Below are 21892 nucleotides of genomic sequence, written 5' to 3'. Positions count from 1 at the left end.
GTGCTATATACAGCCAAGGAACCCGCCATCAAGCCGGACCCTTCCAACCACCACCACCACCACCCCATCTCATCCCGTTCAGTACACAGCCGGGACGAGCGAGTTGACGTAGATCTCAAGGTTGGCGTACCCGCCCGCACCGATCTTCATCCCATCCGCGGCATCGTTCGGGTTCAGCCCGTTCGCGGACTCGTACTCGTCGGGGATGCCGTCGCCGTCGGTATCCTTCTTCGCCGCGCCGGCCTCGATGGTGCCCGGGCCGCCCATGGTCGCCGGGTCGCTGATGAGGGCGCCCTCCTTGCCGTAGGACGCGACCTGCTTGACGAGCGCGGCGTCGACGGCGTCGCGCTTGAGGGAGGCGCCGACCTTGGCCATGACGTGGGTGACGGCGGCGGCCGGGGTCAGCTGCTTGGCCGGGCCCGGGTAGTCGAAGGGGGCGGTCTGGATGGCCATGCCGGAGTAGCAGGTGGTGGAGACGCAGAGGGCGGCGCCGTTGAGGACGCCGTCGCGGTTGGAGTCGTAGAAGTTGTCCTTTACGTAGCCGCGGAAGTTGGCGTTGCCGCGGGTGAAGGCCGTGACGCTCGTGGAGGGGCCGGAGATGAAGTAGTTGTTGACGATGTTGGCGTAGCTCGCGCCGTCGCTGTCGCCTGCGATGTAGCCGCCGCCTCCGCCCCAGTTGTACACGACGTCTAAGCGAGGGGAAAGTCAGCGCTGTTGTAGTCATTGATGATGGCGATGAGATTGATGGTGCTTTGGTGTTGATGAGGCCGATGGTGAGTGAGTGAACCCACTCCGATCCGACCACCCCTTTCCACCACCTCCTACTCAAAACGAAAAAGGGAGCAAACTCACTGTTCTGGAAGTCGTTACGCCCCTTGACCTTGGGGTTGCGGGTCTTGTTGTCGACGTAAAAGTTGCGGAAGAGCGAGATGCCGCCGTCGGTCTGCATGAGGCCGCCGCAGGAGTGGGTCTCGAGGCCCTGGGCGATGATGGTGTCGCTGATGGTGACGTTGGAGACGTCGCCGTTGATGGAGAAGGTCTCGTCGCGGCCCCAGGAGACGGAGACGTGGTCGAAGATCATGTTCTTGCCGTCGGCGATGGTGATGGCGTCCTTGCCGCTGTCGCCGCCCTTGCCCATGCGGATGCGGATGTAGCGCACGATGGCGTCGTTGGCGTTGGACCAGGAGAAGCCGTTGCCGTAGACGGTGATGCCCTTGACTTTTGTGTTAGACTGGATGGAGAGGGGGTGAGAGGTGAGGGATGATGACTTACACCGCCGGGGGCGGTCTGGCCCGCGATGTAGATGTTCTTGGAGACGACGATGCGGGCCTTGATGTTGATGACGCCGCCGACGTCGAAGACGACGATGCGGTTGGGCTGCGAGACGGCGTCGCGGAGGGAGCCCGTACCGGAGTCGCTGCGCGCAATTTGGTGAGTTCGACGTGGACTAACACGAAAGGGATCGCGGGAGGCTTACTTGAGGTTGGTCACCTTGTAGACCTTACCGGTCCGGCCGCCGACGGACATGCGGCCCATGCCCTCGGCGCCGGGGAAGGCGGAGGGGGTGGCGTCGGCGCGGGAGACCTTGGTGCCGGCCACAGCGACACCGCATCCGGCGCTGGAGATCCCCAAAGTGTTTGATTAGCCGGGCCAATGTCACCCATACATCGGACGATATAACTCACGAGGGGTCCTGGCACGGGAGAGCGGCGACGCCCTGGCACAGGAGTGCCGCGGCGGCCAAGAGGGTAGCGGAAGCCTTCATGTTGGAGTGAGAAGAATCGAAACAAAGAGTGTACCAGACAACTTGAAACCAAGAAACAAGGGGGGTGAATAGCGAATGAAACCAAAAGGAATTGGACTTTCTTCTTGGCTGGGGAAAACGGCAAGCAGAGCGAAAGCAAAGCAAAAAAAAGGCAAAAGAGAACGATAGAAACCACCGTGGGTCCCCGGATTGGTTTTGTAGGTGTCGCCGCGTAGCACCGGCGATGGGCTATTGTTCGCGGGCCCCTGGACGAAGTTGTCAAAGGGGGACGGCACGGCAGAGGTTCATCTGGTTCTGACAGGACGGGACATTGGAGGGTGACCAGCGGAAGGCTGGATCTGGCATGACGGTCGTGTTTGCTTCTTCGGGGTGGTCGATTGACCGGGGTTTGTTCAATATTTCAATATATTTTGGACTCAATAACTGGTGCGTATTCTCCGTGATCGATCCCCTTGATCCACGACGCCGTGGGCTTGCTGCCAGTCCACTGGATTTACCATTCCGTGCAGTAGCGCTTCTCTCTATCCAGGCGTAACGAGAGAGTCGGAGAGATCCTGAGACGATTGGTGGGAGACATTTCAGCGCGGTTCGGGGCCAAGACGAGGAAGATGGGTTCCCGATTCGGTTGTGTCGTGTGGGGAATCCCTGCGGACTTGTGCTGTTTGGGTGAACGGGATATTGAAGGGGCTTGCGACGGGGCTGCTCGGGGCCGGGGGCACGGCGCCACGGAGGGATTCATGTTGATGAAGGTGTGTTTTGGGTGACATGGGAGCTGGTGAGAACACGAGAAGGTTAAAAAAGGAGGTGGTATTCTCATATAAAAGTGTTGCTCGGTGTCGGTACCGCGGGTAGGTGGGCGATGTGAAAGTGAGATCAATCCCACCTGTAGGACGTCATTGTCGATATTAGAATTCGATGATGCTTAGATTGGCGATGCGACTGCCGTGGTGAGCGTAGGTTCTCGTGAACAGGACGTCCGCGATGGAAATGGCATGCAATTCATGAGCTGAGTCAACCTGGTCAGGCGATTGGTTCCGGGTATGAAATCCGCGGCATCCACGGAGAAAAGAGACCACGACCTCATCTTCATACGCTCAAATCGCAACGTTCGCGAGTCGTTGAATTGGACCGCTCAAATAATGAGGCTCAATCCGTGATGAGATGTCGTTCACCTGTCATCCGATCTCACATGAGATGCCGTGGCCAGTGACAGCCCCGTGTGGCTGAGATGGAGTCGAGCGTTTGTCATCACGGATGGGACGAGGAACCGGCGGTTACCGTAGCCACCCCTCCATCCTCATGAGGGCGGCATTAAAGATTCGACATTCCAAGACGGACGACGGTGCCGACCGAGGGAAGGGAAGGGAGCTTGGGGCGCCTTTTCGTGGGTTCCGATCCAGTGAGAATGAAACGGCAAAAAGAGGAGAGCGCCGACGAGCGCTAACGAATTCCCAAACGAGGGGGGCGATGTCGGAGCAAGGGTACCGCTGAGAAGGCGCAAAGCTTTTCTTCAAGGCCTGTCAGGTCGTCACGAGGACTCTGAGCATTCGGTGAGTGAAAGTGTCACGTGGGGATGGAGCTTTGAGGCTGTGGTCTTGCTTTTTGCCCGTTTCTGTCAGTGAGAGACTGAGACTGCCGTTGAAAGTCGGAAATGCAACACGGGCGAATCAGGTTTCTTCGGCAAGTCATTCCCAGGGTTTAGTGTAAGGCAGTTACCCCTCATCTGAGCAGAGGCGCATAGCGGAAGAAACATTTGGAAGACATGAGGAAGTGTCGAGAAGGCATCAGAATGAATGGAATTTGAGACGCAACTCAGGCTGGACATTAGGTCTGACAAGGCAGTCATGTTGGACTGAATTAGTGCGAGGCAGCCATGCAACAGGGTGCCTGACCGTGTTACTGTCGTGCTGTGATGAGAGTTGCACAATCGAGTCTCGACTCTCATTTTCTGCGAAGCAAACTGCTAGTAACAACTGCCGAGGACATTCAACTTTGAGTCTGCACATTTCATGACTAATCGGGCTTAACCCGGCCATCGAGGCAACTCACTCATCATCGTCTCACGATGCCTTCAGCCAGAGACACTCAGTCTCATCACCCACGTGTTGTTTCGTCTCATTTTCAACACAAAATGAAACACAAAGCATAAAGCACATTAAACAAACCGCTAGCAAAGCAACGGATATCCAGCCTCAAAAAGAACAAGACCGAAGACGGCGTCGGAGCAGCGCCCGTGAGGCCTGGAACTTCAATTCCGCCTCAGACCCGGTTTTTCTCCGATTCCCCGACACATAGCCCCTCCAATCAGCGTTCCGTATTCTGTCAGAGTAGCGGGGTTCCCAGCTGACTAAAGCACCTCGCCCGCGGCCCCACCGACCCCTCGATGCGAGCAGGCCGCAACACCGAACACTGAACACTGCACTCAGAGGGAAGCTGCGACACAACCAAACCGCCAACCGCCGCTTGCCCGCCCACGTTCGTCGTCGCAAAACACCGCGGGTTCCACCCCTCACTCACGCACGCTTCTTCGGAGTTAATACTCGTCTCTCTCTGTCTTTTCCTACGGATACCCCAAAACGAGATAATTTACCCCGACAAAACGAACGAACGAACAGCCACAGACTGAGTGCCATCTAGAACCTTAGTCACGCAATTCCATCCCTCCCGCCCCAACCTACCACCCAACCCATCTCAACTCGGCTCCAACTCAACCTTTTACGAAACCAACCCAACTCAAACCCTCGGAATACCCGATATCGCCAAAAACCCTCACTCTCAATCGTCGCGACAACCATCCAACCCGTTTTCAGCCACAGAGAGGTACGTTCCTAATTCTTCTTCAACGGTTCCTCTTAATCTATCGTCCGTGGCACATGACGTCGTCGGCGCAAGGCTGACGAAGAAAAAAAAAAGGTCCCCTTCATTCACAAGCAGATCCCGTCATCCTCCGTCCTCTCCCGCCCGCTAGGCACCGACCGATAGCCGCATTCCGAGGCCACACCAAACACCACCACCACAAGGGCCACACAAACACACACCTCTCTTCCGCATCACCAAGTCCACAACCGAATACCGGGCGTCTCCGCGGCGTCGCGCAAAATATCGAGCAAAAACCCGCAACCGAAGCAGCAACCGCAGCAGCCATGGTCGCCTCCCCAGAGACCATCGAGGCCATGACGCCTCCCGGCTACGTCTTCCCCGACCACCGCCTCCGCCTCACACAGTCCGAACCCGACCGCGAACCCCTCGTCCTCGTCGCCCCGGGCTCCTACTCCCCCATCACCTTCCTCCACCTGCGCATGGCCGTCATGGCCGCCGACTACGTCCGCTACAACACGAACTACGAGCTCGTCGGCTCCTACCTCTCCCCCGTCTCCGACGCCTACAAGAAGCGCGGCCTCGCCCCGGCCTGCCACCGCCGCCGCATGTGCGAGATCGCCGCCGAGCAGACCTCCAAGTTCCTCATGGTCGACCCCTGGGAGGCCGAGCAGTCCGCCTACGTCCCCACCGCCGTCGTCCTCGACCACTTCGAGCACGAGATCAACGTCAAGCGCGGCGGCTGCAACGGCAAGCGCGTCCGCATCGCCGTCCTCGCCGGCGCCGACCTCATCAACACCATGAGCCAGCCCGGCGTCTGGTCCCCCGCCGACCTGCGCCACATCCTCGGCGACTTCGGCGCCTTCGTCCTCGAGCGCGCCGGCGTCAACATCGACGAGGCCCTCACCAACCTCAAGGAGTGGGAGGACCAGATCTACTACATCCCCCAGGTCGTCCCCAACGACGTCTCCAGCACCAAGATCCGCCTCCTGTTGAGGAGGAATATGAGCATCGACTACGTGAGTCATTCTCTTCGTCTCTTCTCGTCCCTACCAAAGACTCTCTTTGCTAACCCCGACCGCAGCTCATCCCCGCCGAAGTCATCAAGTACATTGACGAGCACGGCCTGTACCACGAAGACGACACCGCAACAAACGAAAAGGGCAAGGAGAAGGAGGTGCAATAGCGTGTGACCCAAGTCAGGACACACGACGCCCTTTTCCGCCATTGTAGAAAAAAGAGAAAAATGAAAGACCAGCGAGAGATCAGATGAAGACCATTTTTAAAGAGAGACGAAGAAGAAGAAGACGAAGAAGAAGACGGCGAGGCAATTGGTGTGGATATCAGCGTTTGGGATTTTACGAATGTCCATCTCCATCGGAGATCGAGAAGGATGGATGACGACTTTTTTCTTTTTTTCTGTTTACTGTTATTACTCTTTGGGTTTACGGTGCATCGGGCGGGCTTTTCTATATCGACTACAGGGACATCTCCCATTTTGCAATCAGAGCTTCTATTCGGGCCGGGCTTGGCTCCGTCACTGCATCGTCTATCCAATTTCATTGAAACTGACCTGTTGCTCAGTGCTGTGCGCGCCACATCTTCTTCCCAGCAAGCCCCCGTAAGTCGCGGACCAAAGACTCGCGAGATTCATCTGCGATGATATCTTTCGCCTTCGCCGGTTTAACGAACGTTCAAACCTGGCACATCGTGTTTGTCTAATAATCACAAGAAACATGGGGTGTGCGAACTTGCTTTCGTGTCTGTGGACGAGCCGCTGTTGATTACAACTATTCTAATTTTCGATCACACCAGGGCAGGCTGTGGTCCTCCATGTTCAACCAAGACCGTTCCGTAATCCTTCGCCCGTCTCATAAGCTACGCAGAATGAACCTATTCCCCAACTAGTTTGATACTGCCAAGCAAGCGGCAACACAGTCCGCTACTTCGCAACCCATTGTCAAGCTCGACCCGATTGCTCTCCCCAATGCGCCCTGTAGGAGAAAGAAAATACCATTACTTGGCTTGGTGGTCAAGTTGTCCCAAATCGAAGTCGAAGTCATCGAGTAAGGGTGTTCGCCGGCCCACGTCATAGTACATGGGAATAACCCACTCCACGCGGGACACCATTTCCCCTGTTTTCCTGTCCAACTCAGATTCCTCGAGCACGAGGGTGTGCTGTTGTTTTTCCTCATCAAAACGAACTACACGTCGGAATACGTATTTGCCCTTGTGACGATGGCCGAGCTGGGCGAGTTCGTATACGGTCTTTCTCGGGGGGGAAGCATACGGCTCGCAAGCTAAGCAGAGGAATGAGTCTCTGTAGAATGTGAGTGTTGTTACCTGCTTGGACCACCACTGCGACCAGCGCTTATGGGGTTCCTTGATCCAGAAATACGATAATTCCAGTCTGCTGGTGTCACAAAAGGTGCGAACATCTTTGCGCTCGCGCACAGCCCAAGCCGCGCCCCGGACGGCCAGAAGTCTTCTGGCGATGCTGTGAGCGATGACTCCTTGATAGACTGACCAGTGGAAGTGGTTCACTCACCCATCGTCAAAGGGTGTAAAGTGCGTCCACCCGTACTTTGCGTGGCTCCTGACCACAGCCAAGGTCGCTGCCAACACGGCGTTGTTTCGATAACTGCTGCCGGTGAGGGACACGATAGTAGGAAGACCCGTTCTCTCTCTTTCCCTCATCTGCTGGTGAACAAATTCAAGCGGTTGTCTGAAGGCGGTATCCCAAAGATGAGGAGCTAGCATCTTGGAATCCCAGTTGCCTCCACTGCTGTTCAGGGTGAAAGGGGTCCTTCCAAGGTACGGATACTTTCTTCTGAAATCTGTCATCAACTCGGCGACATACTCCTCCTTCTTCGGGTGGTTGACGATAGCTGGGTTACCGGTGACTGGGTCACGAATGGCCTCTTCGATGGTTTGCGCGTAGACTTCTATGCCACCCAACATTCCTGTGTCTTATTGTTAGCATGCTTACAATGTCAGGGTCATTGTTGACTCTTTACCCCAGGACTTCTTGGAAGCGAAGAAGTCAGCATTGGAATTGACCCGATGCTGCTCGGTGTCATTCCACACCAGGGTGAGCCTGGTGCCATGCTGGTGCTACGTTAGTCCTACCACAGCAATACACACGATGGGCAGACGGGTGGAACTTACGAGGGCATGCCTACCGAAATTAATGACCATGATTTCATCGGGAAGCGGGAATTCATTACGAGGGTCTCGTACTTGGTCCATGGTGATTCCGTTGGTAATTACGCACCCGATTGCTTCGGCCTTGGGTACCAAAAAGATGTTACGTCTCGGGATAAACGGGAAAACGTCTATCAGGATTTCCATGAACAACCGCTTGAAATGCGTCGTATTCCAGATTGCAGAAATGGTAATGGCGACGGATTCGTAAAAGAGTTTCTCTCTCGTGCAACAGATCATCATGGAATGTCTGATCTTCTTGAAGTATTCGACGACAAGCTGCCGAATTCTGCCTTTGTCCCGAAGAACTGACATGCTGGCATCGGGTACCCCGCGATCCCTGAGTAGACGGAAATTGACGCCCACGTAGACGTTTACGTCATTGCGAGGTGAGGGATCTTCTAGACGCACCAACTCGTACATCAAGGTTTTGATCGGAATGCCAGCGACCAGTGCATCGTGCCCCATTTTTTCGGTGTTGACATCAGCTACTGCTGGGAATTCAAAGGAAGCGTGGTCTTTGGCGAAACCGGGAGGACAATCGACGTCGCAATAGGCACGACGCGCCGTGTGAGCAAGAGTCACGCGAGTGACAGCACTGCCCAGGTCGATGCCGGCGATTCTGTAGATGTTATGTCAGTCAAGAGTTCCGCCAAAGTGACCATGAAGCGAAGTTACGCAAGGCGATCTTCGGAAAGAAGCTGAGGTTGGTCATCGTGAATGCTCTCAGACAGTTCGGACCCCTGGGGGAGAAGAGAGTCGCATTTGTTATCGCCGGTGGATACCAAGGTGGCAGAAGACGTGGTATCGCTGTCCTCGGTAGGGCTGGGTATTTGCTGATCTAAGAGGTCATCCTCTTCTGATAGAACAGAGGAACTGTCGACTAGCGTGGCGAGGGATGCTGAATCGTCGGTTTGCATAGTGAGGGATGTTGTAGGATCTGCTGGATACTGATGCGCCAAGATTCCAAAGAGCAAGAAATGCGGTTGAACGGTCCGAGCAAGCTTCCAAGAAGGATACCTTATGGGGATGGAAAAGTGATGTTAATGGGAAATGTGTCGTTGACGGAAGAGTGTTGTTCATGGGAGGATGATGTTGACTTCCTGAGGCTTCTGGGTCTCCTTCTCCTTCCGGGGGAAAAGGAGTTAGAAGAAGTAAATGGGCAAGAGGAAAGAGCAATGGAACTGTGTCTTGCACTCTCAGAAATGTAAGGAAGGCTCAAACTAACAATCCCAACCACATCTTCAGGAGGGGAAAGTGCCATGTCACAACATAAGGTAGGCAGCATTTCGAACTGAATCCAAACAACTGCGATGAAAGATGCTCTTGCTATAACCATTGACTACAGGGCTTTCAATATCAAAGTAGGCAAGCAACATCACTCACAGCCCACTATCCTTGTGTGAAGATGCTGCTCCTTCTGGAAGCCAGAGCCCGTTGTTCAAGTTTCCAATCTGTTGTGCGATGAGAACCACGCCATACTGCCTTCTCTCGGCGACGCTTTAACCTGTCCATGGACTTAAAGGGGCTCCTTCCAATAGACCTCGCCAGCTACCTAGACTACCTCTACCTCATGACGCTGACCTTGCGACCTGGACTCCTTCCGTCAAAGTCCTGAAATCCGACTTGTCTCGGTAGCTCCCCTATTCAACGCAGAAGCCGCGGAGACGACATTGAAGACTCGGTCAGATTTCGCTCGTCACAGCTAGTGGTTCGCTCTTGGTGAGTCTTTTCGACGTATATCTACAGAAGAACGCTGAAAGAGGCGCGACTGCGACTGAGGCGGGCAGGGAAAACGGCGAGACCATTGAAGATATTGCTACGCTGGATGAAAGAGGGCGACGGCAAACCATATGGGTGGCCGGTTCTCGATAAGTCGGCATTTTATCAACGCAAAGTCTAAGTGGATGAACGGAGTTGGATGTCGGGCAAACTTCTTTGAAAAGGCTTGTCAACTACAGCGTAATACCCATAGGAGGCCTTCGTTGGCTCAAGAATGAGAGTGCTTCGGCCCAGGGGTTTGGAGTTGTCTCCATGGACAGAAACAGCTTGGCCATGGGGACCTCCGTGTCATCGACTGCCCTGGATGCCTTCGAATGACTTATCTTGCTGGTGTCAACTCTACTACTGGAACAGCCTTCATGACTCCAGCAGCAGAAGACTCAGACGCCGTCCTCAGCCCCGTCCTCACCATGATCCCAAACCCGGCAGTCTTCGACATTCCTTCCATTTCCATCAAGAATGGACATTCTCAAAGCCGATCCTAAACTCAAACCACTCGGCCCCGACCCGGAACCGGACGGGAGCATGGACATCGGAGCCGGCTGACCCAAGCCTCATGACCTACCCCCGAGAACTTCAACGACGTCAGTGACCAGAAACCAACATCACCATACCAAACCCAATCCAAAGGCATACCAAGATCCCAAGCTGATTCAGATCTCCCCAGCTCCAAACCCCATCCGCAATCTGCCTCAGCAAACACACACCAACACTGCACCCCCAAACCTAGGAGTTCACTCCGTCCAAGTAATTGACTTCCAAACTTCCCACACCCCTTCAAAACTCAAACCCCGTGTATGAGATATCAGAATCGCAGAAGAGATAAAGAACAAGCTCAACCCAATCCAGCAAACCCCCCGTACCCAACCACTTCACAAATCAGGCAGGTATCGTCGTCATAGACGAACTCAAAACCTCACATCAGCAACACCAGTCACATCGTCATCCCTTCCGCTCCCGTCTCGTCTCAGCACCGGCCCATCTGTAACCAGACATCTCAAATCGCTTCCGCCGGGGACATACCACACCTCGTCGCAAGCCTGCGTCCAAACCCCCCCTCGTGAACTCTCTGAAGTAGCCGATGGCATACGTCCAGCGACGGACGACGGGACCCTGGGAGGAAAGACGAAAGTCAAGATAGCCGCTACGCCGGAAGCTTTCTTCCCTCGACCTCGACCCGGTTCAACATACACATTTCACACGCAAAGAGGGAACTTGCCTGCTCACAGCCCTCGAGTCAAGCTTTCCTCGATACAACCAACACCCCCCCAGCATCTTCAGCTCCGTATCAGTCAGAATCAAAACTCACCAGCGGCACCCAACAAAATTCCCCGATTTTCAGACTTCATCACCTGCAGCGATGGCACACCGACCAGACCAGTCTCGGGTGATTATCCAGTTTATTCCCAGCTAAAGATCTGCTATGACTCCTACTCACCTCGTCGTCGTCGCCCTCGTCTCGATACCCGATACCCACGTGGGTCACCCGACAAACTAATCGGTGATTTTTTCTTTCTCTCTCGTGTTTCTCCCAGACTAGTGTCACTCGTAGTCATCCGCTTAATCAATCTCTTGCTCTCCCACGTGTCCATGCTACTAAACGCGTCAACGACGCGAACAGCGGCAGCCGCGCTAGTTGGGAGCCAAGAGGCACAAAACCCCGAAGACCACGCGAGACGGAATCATCGTCGCGCCTCACAATCTCTCTCTACACGTAGACACACCCAGCGCGGTCCCGCGCACTCGTCGCAATCCCCGACGGACGACCGAGCGTGGATGAATTCTGGGGCGCACGCCGGTGGATTACACACACGACGAAAGATTTTCCCTTGGGGTGTGCGTTGAACGATTGACTGCCCGGTCCACCGAAGGGAGGAGTCGTGGTTTCCCGGCTGCACGCCAAACGAAACACGGCACCGGTGGCGGCGGCGACGACAGCAGAGGTGGTGGCGGGCGAGTTGTACGGATTCACGTAACACGCCTGTGGCGAGCGCACAAAAGGGCCAAGGAAGTAGTGAAGTCGCACACGAGATGGATGGGCACGGCATCGGATGAGCTTCCGTTACACGAGGGAAAAAAAGACCATGCAGTCACGATAGCGGGTCTCCCAGCCAGCCGCCACGGCGGGCCGGTGCTGCTGCGGTATACTGTTGTAATTCTGGTGCACCAGTGACGGAAGAAACGCGGCGGCGGCAGAATGAAAAGTGATTGCGCGTCTACGGTATAGAAAAGTCGCCGTCCGGTCTCATCTGACCTCTCCGCCGCCGGCTGTCACGCCGTCCGAGTGCGCTGCAAGCGCCCCCCATCCCAGCTATTCAGTTCCACGGACGGCGGCGACCAGAGGATGATGAGATGGCCAACATCGGCGGTCTATTTAGGGTGCTGGGGAGCTAGGGGGGGAGAGCAGCGAAACACGGCGGCACGCGGCGAGATGCAGGGAAAGTGCCGGATTATCTCGACTGCGGATATTTCAAGCTTGTTCGTCACGGGGCAGGCGGGTGGGTTGAAGGGTTCACCGTAGTTGTAGTGTAAAAAACCATCGCCCACCGCCGGACGTGCGAGAGAGTGGTTGTCGTCGTTGTTCGCAGGAATACTCCGAAGCTCCGGTCTCGAGGCGGGGCAGCGGCAGTACAAGTCACGGACGGTATCACGGGATGGCTTGATGACAAGTTTTGAGGGCAAAAGCGCGCAGAATGTGTGAAATGGAAAATCCAGGGGGTTCATCCCTCCGGCAGTAGAGGAGACAGACAAACAAGCTGTACCTGATGAACCTGTCGTTGAGATGTGAGGATGTTTCGTGATAGGCCGCAAAAGGCGCCTTTCTCTCCCTCCCCCCCCGGTTTCCAACGTGCCAGATGGTCGCAGCAGGGCCATCGCCGGCCCCGGAAGCCGTCCATAGAAGCGCACCGAAAAGGCAGTTGCGGTAGCCGATACACTTACAATCCTTGGGCGTTGTCGTTTTATGACGGTGCCTGGGTAGCGGATGTCATTGGTCGACGGGCGATCGGCTGAGTCGGGCTTATTGTGGGATCGTCGTCCTTGTTCATTCTCTGGAGTGCCGGGCGCTGGTCTTCATGCTGGATACCGCCGATCGCTTGCTCTGATTGCCTCGTTGGGAATCTTGAGCTGGTCTTGGAGGTGAGGGGGAGGGAGGGGGGTGTGAAGGGCGCGAGGAGAAGCACGCACGCACGCACGCACGCACGCACGCAGTACAGCACTTTGGGGGGAAAGCCAAAAGAGAGCAGCGCGTATGAGAGAAAAGAAGGGGTCCTCTTTGGATGGCACGAATGGGATACGCAGGGTTACACACGGTAAAGTGTCGAGAAACCCGGGCCTTGGAAGATGGGAGAGTTTGGGATGTTTAGGAAATGCCATTCTGGCATTCCAGTTTCTTTTCGAGGTTAGTTTCCTGCCGGATGTGGCTTGCGGGACGTCCTGTGATGGGTGAGTCCTTGTAGGTATTGCGACCGTCTTTCTGGGTTTTAATTTCGGACGCCTCTGTTTTTTTGTTATTTGTGTCTGAGTGAGCATGGAGAAAGGAACAGGCGCGTGGAATGAGGTTGCCGGCCGGGGAATGCCTGAATTCGAGGTTGCAGCACAGGTTGGCTGGCTGTGCTGCCGTGCGGTCAGGGTAAAAAACCGGATGCTCCTCCGTGTTTTGTTGGAACAGAAGTCAGGGTATCGAGCAATAGTCAGGGAATCAGAGTTCAAGAGCACCACGGATGCGAATGGAGCCAGCTCCGAGGGGTTATGCGCGATGGAGACGAGGTGAGGTGTTGCGGCCGGTGGACCGCGACTTTTGTGCAATGATTCGTCAACCAACAAACCCCATCGCCAACACAACAACGATATGTTCCAAGAGTCAGTCAGTCAAGTATCAGCCAGACCGCCGTCTTGCCGTTTTGTGCACATGTAATGATGATGATCTTGTCTGGTCATCATCGCCGATACACTTGGCTGTTCCGGACATTACTGTGGCATCTGGGTGTGCGAGGAGCGGACATTGGATGGCACGGGGCCCTCTTTGATGACGATGATCTGCCTGTCACCATCAATGCCGCCTGAACGGACGGTACCTCAGGATCTGCTGAATGGACGATGACTCGACGAGAGGCGACTGAAAGAACGGAGGGCCTGGGGTGTGAGATGTTTCTGCTGAGACGGTGAAGCAAATCTTATCTGAACCGAGTCGGTATCCGTATCGTCCAAGGCTTGTTTTTCAGCCAGGCAGCCTCGACCAGCAGGGCGAACCATGGGGATAAGGACCCTTTCAGACGCTTAGATATGGACATCAGCTGAGTTGACCGTTGATGGCGGTTGCTGGTAAGCTGACGAAGGAAAGTGTTGTCCTGAAATAACCTGCCTCAACATCTAGGGAAGACGTTGACAATTCGACCAACGGGTGAAACAACGCCGGTGGCAGGATGACAGATACTTCGGACGCACGGTTGAACAACAACAGTACACAGCTTCCCCCGCTTGAAGGTGACGAAGTCGTGACAATGGATGTGGAGATGGCGGTAGAGGGTGGCTGAAATTGACTCGTGACTGGACGACGTCGTTGTAGGGAAACGCCTGGGAGGAGGCAGTGGTGAGCGGACCAGAGATCTGAGAGGCTGAGAGGGAGCGAGAGACAGGTTTGGGCCGTCGATCCGATGACATCACTCGGCCGGTGTCAGGGGCTCCGGGGTACCTTGCCCGGGGACCCCCTCGGTGTGTCAGGTTTCCTGTTGAGTTTGCATTTAGAGGTAAGATCCGACGGTTGTGGCGCCGGGGTCGCTCGCCGGGGGAATTTGGTTCGTGTCGTTCAGTCAGCCGCAGCAGTTCGGAGGGATCAATAGAACTGAAAAGAAGAAATTCGCAAAGCAACCGGTAGGTGTACGTATTGGTTGCAGGCCTCCGAGAGTCTAACATGAGGTATGTAGCCATGAAAATTGAGAGGGCGGCCCATGCCTATGATATGAGAGGCCCGGCGGGAAGGGCAGACAAGGGAAGGGGCTCTGCGCGAAGCGAAGCGAGAAAAAGGGCCCTCGAGATCGCTGTCGCTTTTTCCGGGGTCCCTGCATCGGAGACACAAACGTTATGCTTCTATGGCCGTTTTGGCGGTTAGTTTTCTTCTCCTGCAGCAGCCAGTTTCCGTAACTCCTAACCACCATCGCTGAGAAGGCAGCAGCTAGCAGTTTGTGGCAGATTAGCATGCAGTGGGAAGGGACCGACTGCTTTCATTCAGATGCTCGGTTTTCTGCCCGGCATGCCCTTCCCTGTCTTGTGCTGCCTTGCATATCCCTGTCCCGTTCCCCGTTTCTTGTCCCAGTCAGACCCGTGGCGCTGGCCAAGCTAATGTATGCTTGAGTGCGCGGCGGAGAGTTGAATGGACATGTAATGGCAGAAAGTACTGAAGTACTGCGGTACGTCGCGCTGAATATAACTTGGGTCGGGCGGTTGTTCTAATGTAGGAACGGGGCCGAGAGGGTCTTGAGTGGGTGCGAGCAGTCAAGTGACGGCCGAGGGTTTTGGGGGCCTACCGCAACCTCAGCGCGAAGGCAGACGCAGCGGGAGGGATCCTGTCATATTTGCGAACGGCGGTATCCCGAGATGTGACGGACGTGGATGGATCGTGGGCCGTGGCGGGTGGTGATGCCCCTCCCGCGACGTCTGGCAAAGCCATCGTGGATTCGTGGCTGCCCAACGCCCCCTCCATGAGTAATCCACGAAAGGTAATCTTGTCGGGTTACCGCCCCATTTGAGTGCCGCAAAACGGACATGTTAGATCTAAATGGTTGACCGAGAGCAATGCGTGTAAGTAGAACAATACGTGATCGCGAATGTCGCATCCTACAGAAGTCGTTAGCTCGTCCAAAACACGAGAAACCAGAAAGGAAGCAACGGCTACACGGGACGGGATGGTGATCGATCACGAAAGGAACGGAGACACCCCAAGCCGGGCCTGTGCTCTGTCCTGTCTGTACTTCAGACTTCAGTCGGTATCCGTACGCCTGTGCCATGCAAAATAAAGAGACGAAACGTCGGCCCCTTGCGATGGCGGGCGAAACAAATCGTCTGTAGCGCTGGCGGTGAGGGGCAGTCTGTCAAGACGGGAAGGCAAGATGCGAATCGAAATCCGCTTGAGGCTGGGCATAACATGACGATGACCAGTTTGCCCTCTTTTTCGAAAGGCATCTGTGTCTCCAGGCAGGGAGGCACGGAGGGAGGTGAGAGGGGGCGGCAAGACCGCCAAACCGGCTGGTGTCTGCCGGGAGTGGGCGGCGGAGAAGGTCGCGGGCCAGTCAAAAGAAGAGCGCTAGACTTGGCGGCAGAAGGGTGATTCCTCCAAGCTAAGCTCCAAGCTGGAGGTCCCGAGATTGAGAAGAAGAGTTCACCTCAAGTTTGTCGAGTTCCCGCTCTGTTCGACGCGGCTGGTGGAGATGGGGGGATCCCAGGCTTGACCATGGAGGGTATGGCGTCACAGGCGCTGATCAGCCAATTTTTCTCGTAAGCAGGGGTGCCATGAAGGGTTGCTGCAGGTTGTGGTTGGCGTGTATCTGTACTGGTGGTGGTGGTGATGGGCTGTATCTTGTAGCGTGCGGCGTGTAAAAGTGCGGCAAGGTACGAATACTCGGCGGTCCTGCGTGTGCGGTGTGCGCCTCGTGGTGTGCTGGCTGCCGCTGCGATGCACGCGTAGTGTATCCGTAGGGATATTCGTACTTCAACATCTGCTGCTGCAGGCTGTAAAGATCCAGGGGTCCCTCGAGAAGGAGTGGAAGTTCCGGTATCTGTACATAGGTAGTGTACCGGATACACGTGGAAAGCAGGTACGTGAGGTGAGTGGTGAGGTCGACGGAAATGTTGCTTTTTGTTCGGCCATGGACTTTGCTTTTGCCATCGCGGCAGAGGCCATTTATGCGCAATGCGGTTTGAGTCTCGGAGGGTGGTCATGGTCATGGTGGAAACCAGTCGGAAACCAGCAGTGAGGAGATGATCAAAGGCCGGTGGTCGCACAGCGGAGCGGCGGAGAGAGGATCAACAGTCAGAGGGTCTCTGAAATGGAATCGGTGAGAAGGAGGAAAGAATTTGCAAACCAACGAAAAACGATGGAGCTTGGTCGGCAAAAGTCCGTGTCACACACCTTATCACCAAGCCGTTGATGACCGTTGGCCGTAGGATTCGGAAAAAGCCCAAGTATCGTGAGATTCTTAAGGGAAGGACATGGCGGAGGAGAGGGGAGGAGAGGAGCGCAATCGTGACAGAGTCAGAGTCAGCCAGAGTCAGAGTGACATGGGAGAGGGGAAGAAAAAACCAGGAGGTACGTACCGAAGAGAGTGGATCGGTACACCGTTCAGCGTCGCAGTCTGTGGGGAAAGAAGGAGTGACATGTGGGCAGAAAAGCGTGATGATGAAGATGAAAAATGCCTGACTCTTGAGGCCTTGAATTGGATGCAAAATTAAATCAGGCCCTGGAAAGTGAATTGGAGGAAGGAGGAGCATCTCGGTGAAAGCGGAAGTGCCCCTGTTTGATTCTGAGGAGGTCCTTCCCTGTCTCTTCTCCGTCATCGTGCGTCCGGGTCGCGCCTGCCTTCTGCCTTCTGCCTTCTGCCTTCTGCCTTCTGCCTTCTGCCTCCTGCCTCCTGCCTCCTGCCTCCTGCCTCCTGCCTTTGTCAGCCTCGGAAGCTTCCACCTTGCACCTTCCATTTCAACCTGTCGCTTGCCCGCTTTTGGCGTCATCGGATTGAATCTCGGGACCAACCAGAGACCAGGATCCATGAATGAGGAGGGTCTCGCGGTACGTACCGAGACGATATTGACGAAGGCAGTAGCTTCAGTGTTTTTGGTGTTCTTGCACACAGACTGGCATCTGGAATTCGTACGTCTCAGGCGCGTTGGCGCAAACATCGCAAACACGCCGTCCATCAATATCATCGTCAACTCCAATTCCAGCATACCAATTCATTAAAGTGACGGCTTGGTGTTTGTGTCTTCGTCCGTGTTGGCGTCGGTTGTCTCTCCTGCACATGGCCCGGGCGTAATTACCGCCAACTCATTTGCCGCGAACAACACGTCCACGGACATTCAGTACCTACCTTAATTCAGGAACGGAGAAAGAGCAGGAAGACATTTTCAGTTCTCAATTCGGACCCGAGAAACACCACAGGCATCGCCGTCCCTCCTGCTTGCATACTCTTGTACCTTACTGAAGTAATACGGCAGAGAGCTTCTTCCGGCTTCCCAGCCACCCACTGCTACCATCTGCCGTCCGCATCGCAGCATCGCAGCATCGCAGCAGCGGCACTATCACCTATCACGTATCGCATCGCAAGCACACATCGTCTCTCTTTCACCTGCCTTTCGAGTCGCACAGAACTGGCGGTCCGCTTGATAGTCACTGGCTTCTTCGTCATTTCCACCTACCAAAGTGCCCCCTCATCGTCATCCGCACCGGCTCACGATACACCCATCGCCTAGGTACCGCACACCGCACTGCTTTTTCGCTGCCGCTGCAAAATTTCTTCTGCCCATCAACAACCACCAACATCGCCATCAACAAGGTCCACAGCCTCAGCGTTGCGCTCGAGTCTCCTCAGCACTACTCACGTAGTACACAACCACACGATCTGCGGTTCGCCCAGCACCGCTTTGAACCGCACCGACCAACCACTGCTGCAAATAGCTTCTACTACGGAGTGCCTTGCCTACGCAATTGCCTTTCGGAGCCTTGCCTACGCAATTGCCTTTCGGAAACGGGCAGCCTCTGAGCCACAGACATACAGCAGTAGTCACCGAGTCACAGACGGGAGGCAAAGCCCCAAAACAACCCACGACACAGGCACGGCGACAGAACGGTTGCGATAACATCATTCTTCTCCATACGGATACCGCTCGAGAGTTGACCTTGACCGGCCGTCGTCAAACCCGTTACGGATTCCCTGCGCTGTCCCTGCCCACTCGGCCACCCCTGTCGCGTCCATCATCACCCTCCACCACCCTGAATCCAAGCATCCAGAGACAAGGCTCTCAAGCCCGCGACACCCTTGGGGATCACCCCCGTCCGACCAGTTACCATACCGCCTATCCTACGACATTGGGGGACGACCACCAATTCGATCGACACCAAACGTCCAACAGCAGTCCTCTCAGCGCTCATCCCAGCCATCGCGCCTGTCCCGAGTACCGCAGATCGCGACCTCCCATCCGCATGTAAACGTCAACGTCGAACCAAACCCACACCGGCCAAGCTGCCCTTTGTCGCCCTTTTTCTTCGTCTGCTCTCCCATTCGCCATTCCCTGTTATACTTCAGTATTCTCTCCAGAAATCTGTACAGAGTACACTCCGTACTACATACACACGACGTCAACGCAGCCGCCCTCGGTTCTCGGTCGCAATCCCGTATTACTTCCACGACATTCCCACTCGGATCACCTATTCTCTGGGGCTCTCTTCTCTTTTCTCTCGCTCCTCAAATTCCGATAGCCCTTCAAACCCCCACTCGTCAAGGGCCACCATTGCCAGCAAGCACGCCAGAAAAACACACAATCCGCGAGGCGAACATCCACGAGGACACAAGGACCAAGGACCCTCACTCGACGAGCAAGGTAGTCAAGGGGAAGGGGGAAAATTCAAAGCGACTCCTCCACAACTCTGCCCAACCCAAAAACCCACCCACACCCACGAGACCGAGTCCCCCATTCATACCCTTTTGCGGCCCACTCGCGCGTTTTTTTCTCGTCTTCCGTCTTCTCGGGCTGTTCCTTTTCATCTGCTCTTCTTCTTCCTTTCCCGCTCTCCGGCTCCTGTCCCTGTCTACGAGACCGGTAGGACCCTACTTGCTTCCGGAATACAACCACCAATACCCCTACATTCCATAATACCTCACGCCCCAATACTACGCAGTACACCACCACCATCACCGCTACCGCTCTTGCAACCACCTGACTCTCTATTCCTTCCGCCATCCTCGACTCCCCCTCTCCGCCACGGTTCTTACACTCAGCGAACCCTGACCTTGTTGCATGGTGGCAAGACCCCGTTTCCCAACTCGGACCTGGTGACGGAGTACTATTCCATTCAACCACATTTACCTTTTGAGCCGCTCGTTCGCCCTCTTCCAACTTATCGTTACCTCACACCTCTCTACAAAACGCTCGCCATCACTACTGCGCCTTTCGCCCACAGCAGACCACATCTACCACTACAGCAACCGCGAGACGGGACACAACATAATGGATAACGAACACCAAGAAATGCACGGCGAGCAATCGCACCTGCCTCCACACATCGAGCGCTCTCAGTCGAGTTCCTCTTCTTCGTCGGTCGATCACGAGCACGATTCCCACATCCACCAGCCGACTCCGATTCGCCCTCGTCTACCCAGTCGAAAGAGCAGCGGTCCGTTGGTTGTGCCGAGAGATAGCTCCGCCGTTGGTCCTATCGACACCGAGTTTGGACCCGATGATGTTAGAGCAATGAGCCCGAGGAGGACGAGCGAGGACATCGAAGCGCTCGGCAGAGAAGCGAGGGAAGAACTGAAGAGGTAAGGACTTCGAGACGCACGAGACCATGCCGAGTATTGCGTACTAACGGGATCGCAGACACGCCAAGGCTCTCCAGGAGTCCCTCATCACTATTTTCAATCGCATTGAGGCGGTCAGGGAAGAACACGACAAGCTCGACAACAACAACAAGTTCCTTCAAAAGTACATCGGCGATTTGATGACGACGAGCAAAATCACAGCGCCTCCAAGCAAGGGCAAGAAATGAATTGGCACGCCGTCAAAGACGCAGAGGAGGGCGATACCTCCAACCCAGTTTGACCCGCGCAGACTCTCCAACCCGACGGAGATCAAAAGCGCGCGACGTATAACCTGACGACGGTCAACTCGAGGTCACCGTCTCAGTAGTGGCTTGCCGATACGGCGCTTCAGCCACCATCAGAACGAAACACAACCCACCACCTGGGCCAGAAACCCGGGGCATTCTCTTCATAAAGCATAATCGGACACCGCTCTCAGGATTGAGGGCATGATACCCCATTGTGGCCGAGTTGGCCTACAGCGTTATATTCATCATCTCGTTACGGCTTCCGGCACGGCTACGGTATTGGAGTGGAAAACAAAACTTGCATCGGTTCGCGACTTGTACATTAACGATCATCATCATCATCCCTGGGGTTTTCAACACCGTCGAATGACACACTGGGCATCGGACAGCATCGGGCGTTACGGTTACTGGGAAGGGTTCTCTGGTTTTGGACTCTTTTTTTTTTCACGTTCGCATTTTTTGTGTATATACATTGCAGACGGGAAAGGCGCCGACCTTCAATTCAACCAAGATTACTGGCAGACACCTCTAGGGTGGTCGAAGTGCACAGCTGTGTGACGAAGCATCCCAGCGTTGTAACCCAACGTCGATCAGGGTGCTCATGTTCCACGCGTTTGCGACTAATGCAGGTTTACTGCGATGACGAATTACATTGCGTTCGAAAGTCCCCGTCAGCGCCGCTCAACCATCTGCTGCCTCGAGCTTAAATATCTGCAACTACGTCATTTGCCACCGACTACCAACCACATTTCAAAGCTTCAACCACCAGCAGACTCATCGACTGACATCGACGGAACAGTGCCCCATGCGGCCCTTCGACGACACGATTTTTGCATGCTCTTACGCATGCACATCATCTTCAGATGACCGAACTCACGCGAATCACCACGAGGAACCATGCGGGCAGGGGGCTAGGGGATTGGAGTGCATCAACGGCACCACGGGAAACGCCAAACCAATTCCCAACGTCAAATGCGAGAGCTTTCGCGCTCCGATTCGAAACTCGGGGCTGGGAAAAATCAAAATTCGGATCCATTGAGAGAACTGGGAAGGGGCGACCGGTGACGACATACTGGGGGGATGATCCGTCAGAAAAGGTGATATTCGGGGGCCGAAGGCGAAAAGGTCCGTCGTTGGTTGGTCGGACTCCTCGTTTGATGGACGTTGGCGGCAGGTAAAAAGCCATACGGATCATCAGCGGGGGAGGGGCTTCGGAGGGAAGGGTATCGACGGGCTTGAGCACCCTTTCGTCTTGTCGGCGCATTGGTGATCTTCTCATTGTCGGATATCAGTGTTGAGGTGCCAAGGTATGTGGTCGTCTACCTTTGGGGGGTGCTGTCACATGATGGTGGCTTCATGTTGGTGGCATGTTGCAGGTACTGGTGGACTTTTTTGTCCCTTTGTCTACTTTCTCATCGGCGATCTTTATCTTTCTTTCAATCCCCGTTTCCGGCCCCGGGTGTGTGAGATGGCGGATTCTGCGCCGGGACAGCATCCCGAGCTTTTCGGCC

At 55.2% G+C, this 21892-nt stretch overlaps 4 protein-coding genes across 4 annotated transcripts; 2 read left to right on the top strand and 2 right to left on the bottom strand.

Moving 5' to 3' along the window:
- Positions 1–78: 78 nt before the first annotated feature.
- Positions 79–1765, bottom strand: CkaCkLH20_11890 (pectate lyase C; the record flags this gene model as incomplete). Its single annotated transcript, XM_038894604.1, has 5 exons — positions 79–689; positions 853–1213; positions 1273–1417; positions 1478–1618; positions 1686–1765. The coding sequence occupies 5 exons, from the start codon at positions 1763–1765 to the stop codon at positions 79–81; spliced, it is 1338 nt and encodes a 445-aa protein (XP_038740045.1).
- A 3143-nt stretch (positions 1766–4908) lies between these two features.
- On the top strand, positions 4909–5768 carry CkaCkLH20_11889 (nicotinate nucleotide adenylyltransferase; the record flags this gene model as incomplete). The annotated part of the gene is made up of 2 exons (XM_038894603.1): positions 4909–5601; positions 5667–5768. The coding sequence occupies 2 exons, from the start codon at positions 4909–4911 to the stop codon at positions 5766–5768; spliced, it is 795 nt and encodes a 264-aa protein (XP_038740044.1).
- An 830-nt stretch (positions 5769–6598) lies between these two features.
- Positions 6599–8706, bottom strand: CkaCkLH20_11888 (uncharacterized protein; the record flags this gene model as incomplete). Its single annotated transcript, XM_038894602.1, has 5 exons — positions 6599–7070; positions 7131–7545; positions 7600–7690; positions 7751–8408; positions 8465–8706. 5 exons carry the CDS (start codon positions 8704–8706, stop codon positions 6599–6601), a joined length of 1878 nt encoding a protein of 625 aa, XP_038740043.1.
- Positions 8707–19717: 11011 nt separating this feature from the next.
- On the top strand, positions 19718–20321 carry CkaCkLH20_11887 (uncharacterized protein; the record flags this gene model as incomplete). Its single annotated transcript, XM_038894601.1, has 2 exons — positions 19718–20094; positions 20153–20321. 2 exons carry the CDS (start codon positions 19718–19720, stop codon positions 20319–20321), a joined length of 546 nt encoding a protein of 181 aa, XP_038740042.1.
- Positions 20322–21892: the final 1571 nt, after the last annotated feature.

Source organism: Colletotrichum karsti (genome assembly GCF_011947395.1).
Source record: "Colletotrichum karsti strain CkLH20 chromosome Unknown Scaffold52, whole genome shotgun sequence".
In the NCBI taxonomy this organism is placed as follows: domain Eukaryota; kingdom Fungi; phylum Ascomycota; class Sordariomycetes; order Glomerellales; family Glomerellaceae; genus Colletotrichum; species Colletotrichum karsti.
This window is presented reverse-complemented; position numbering and strand designations above follow the sequence as displayed.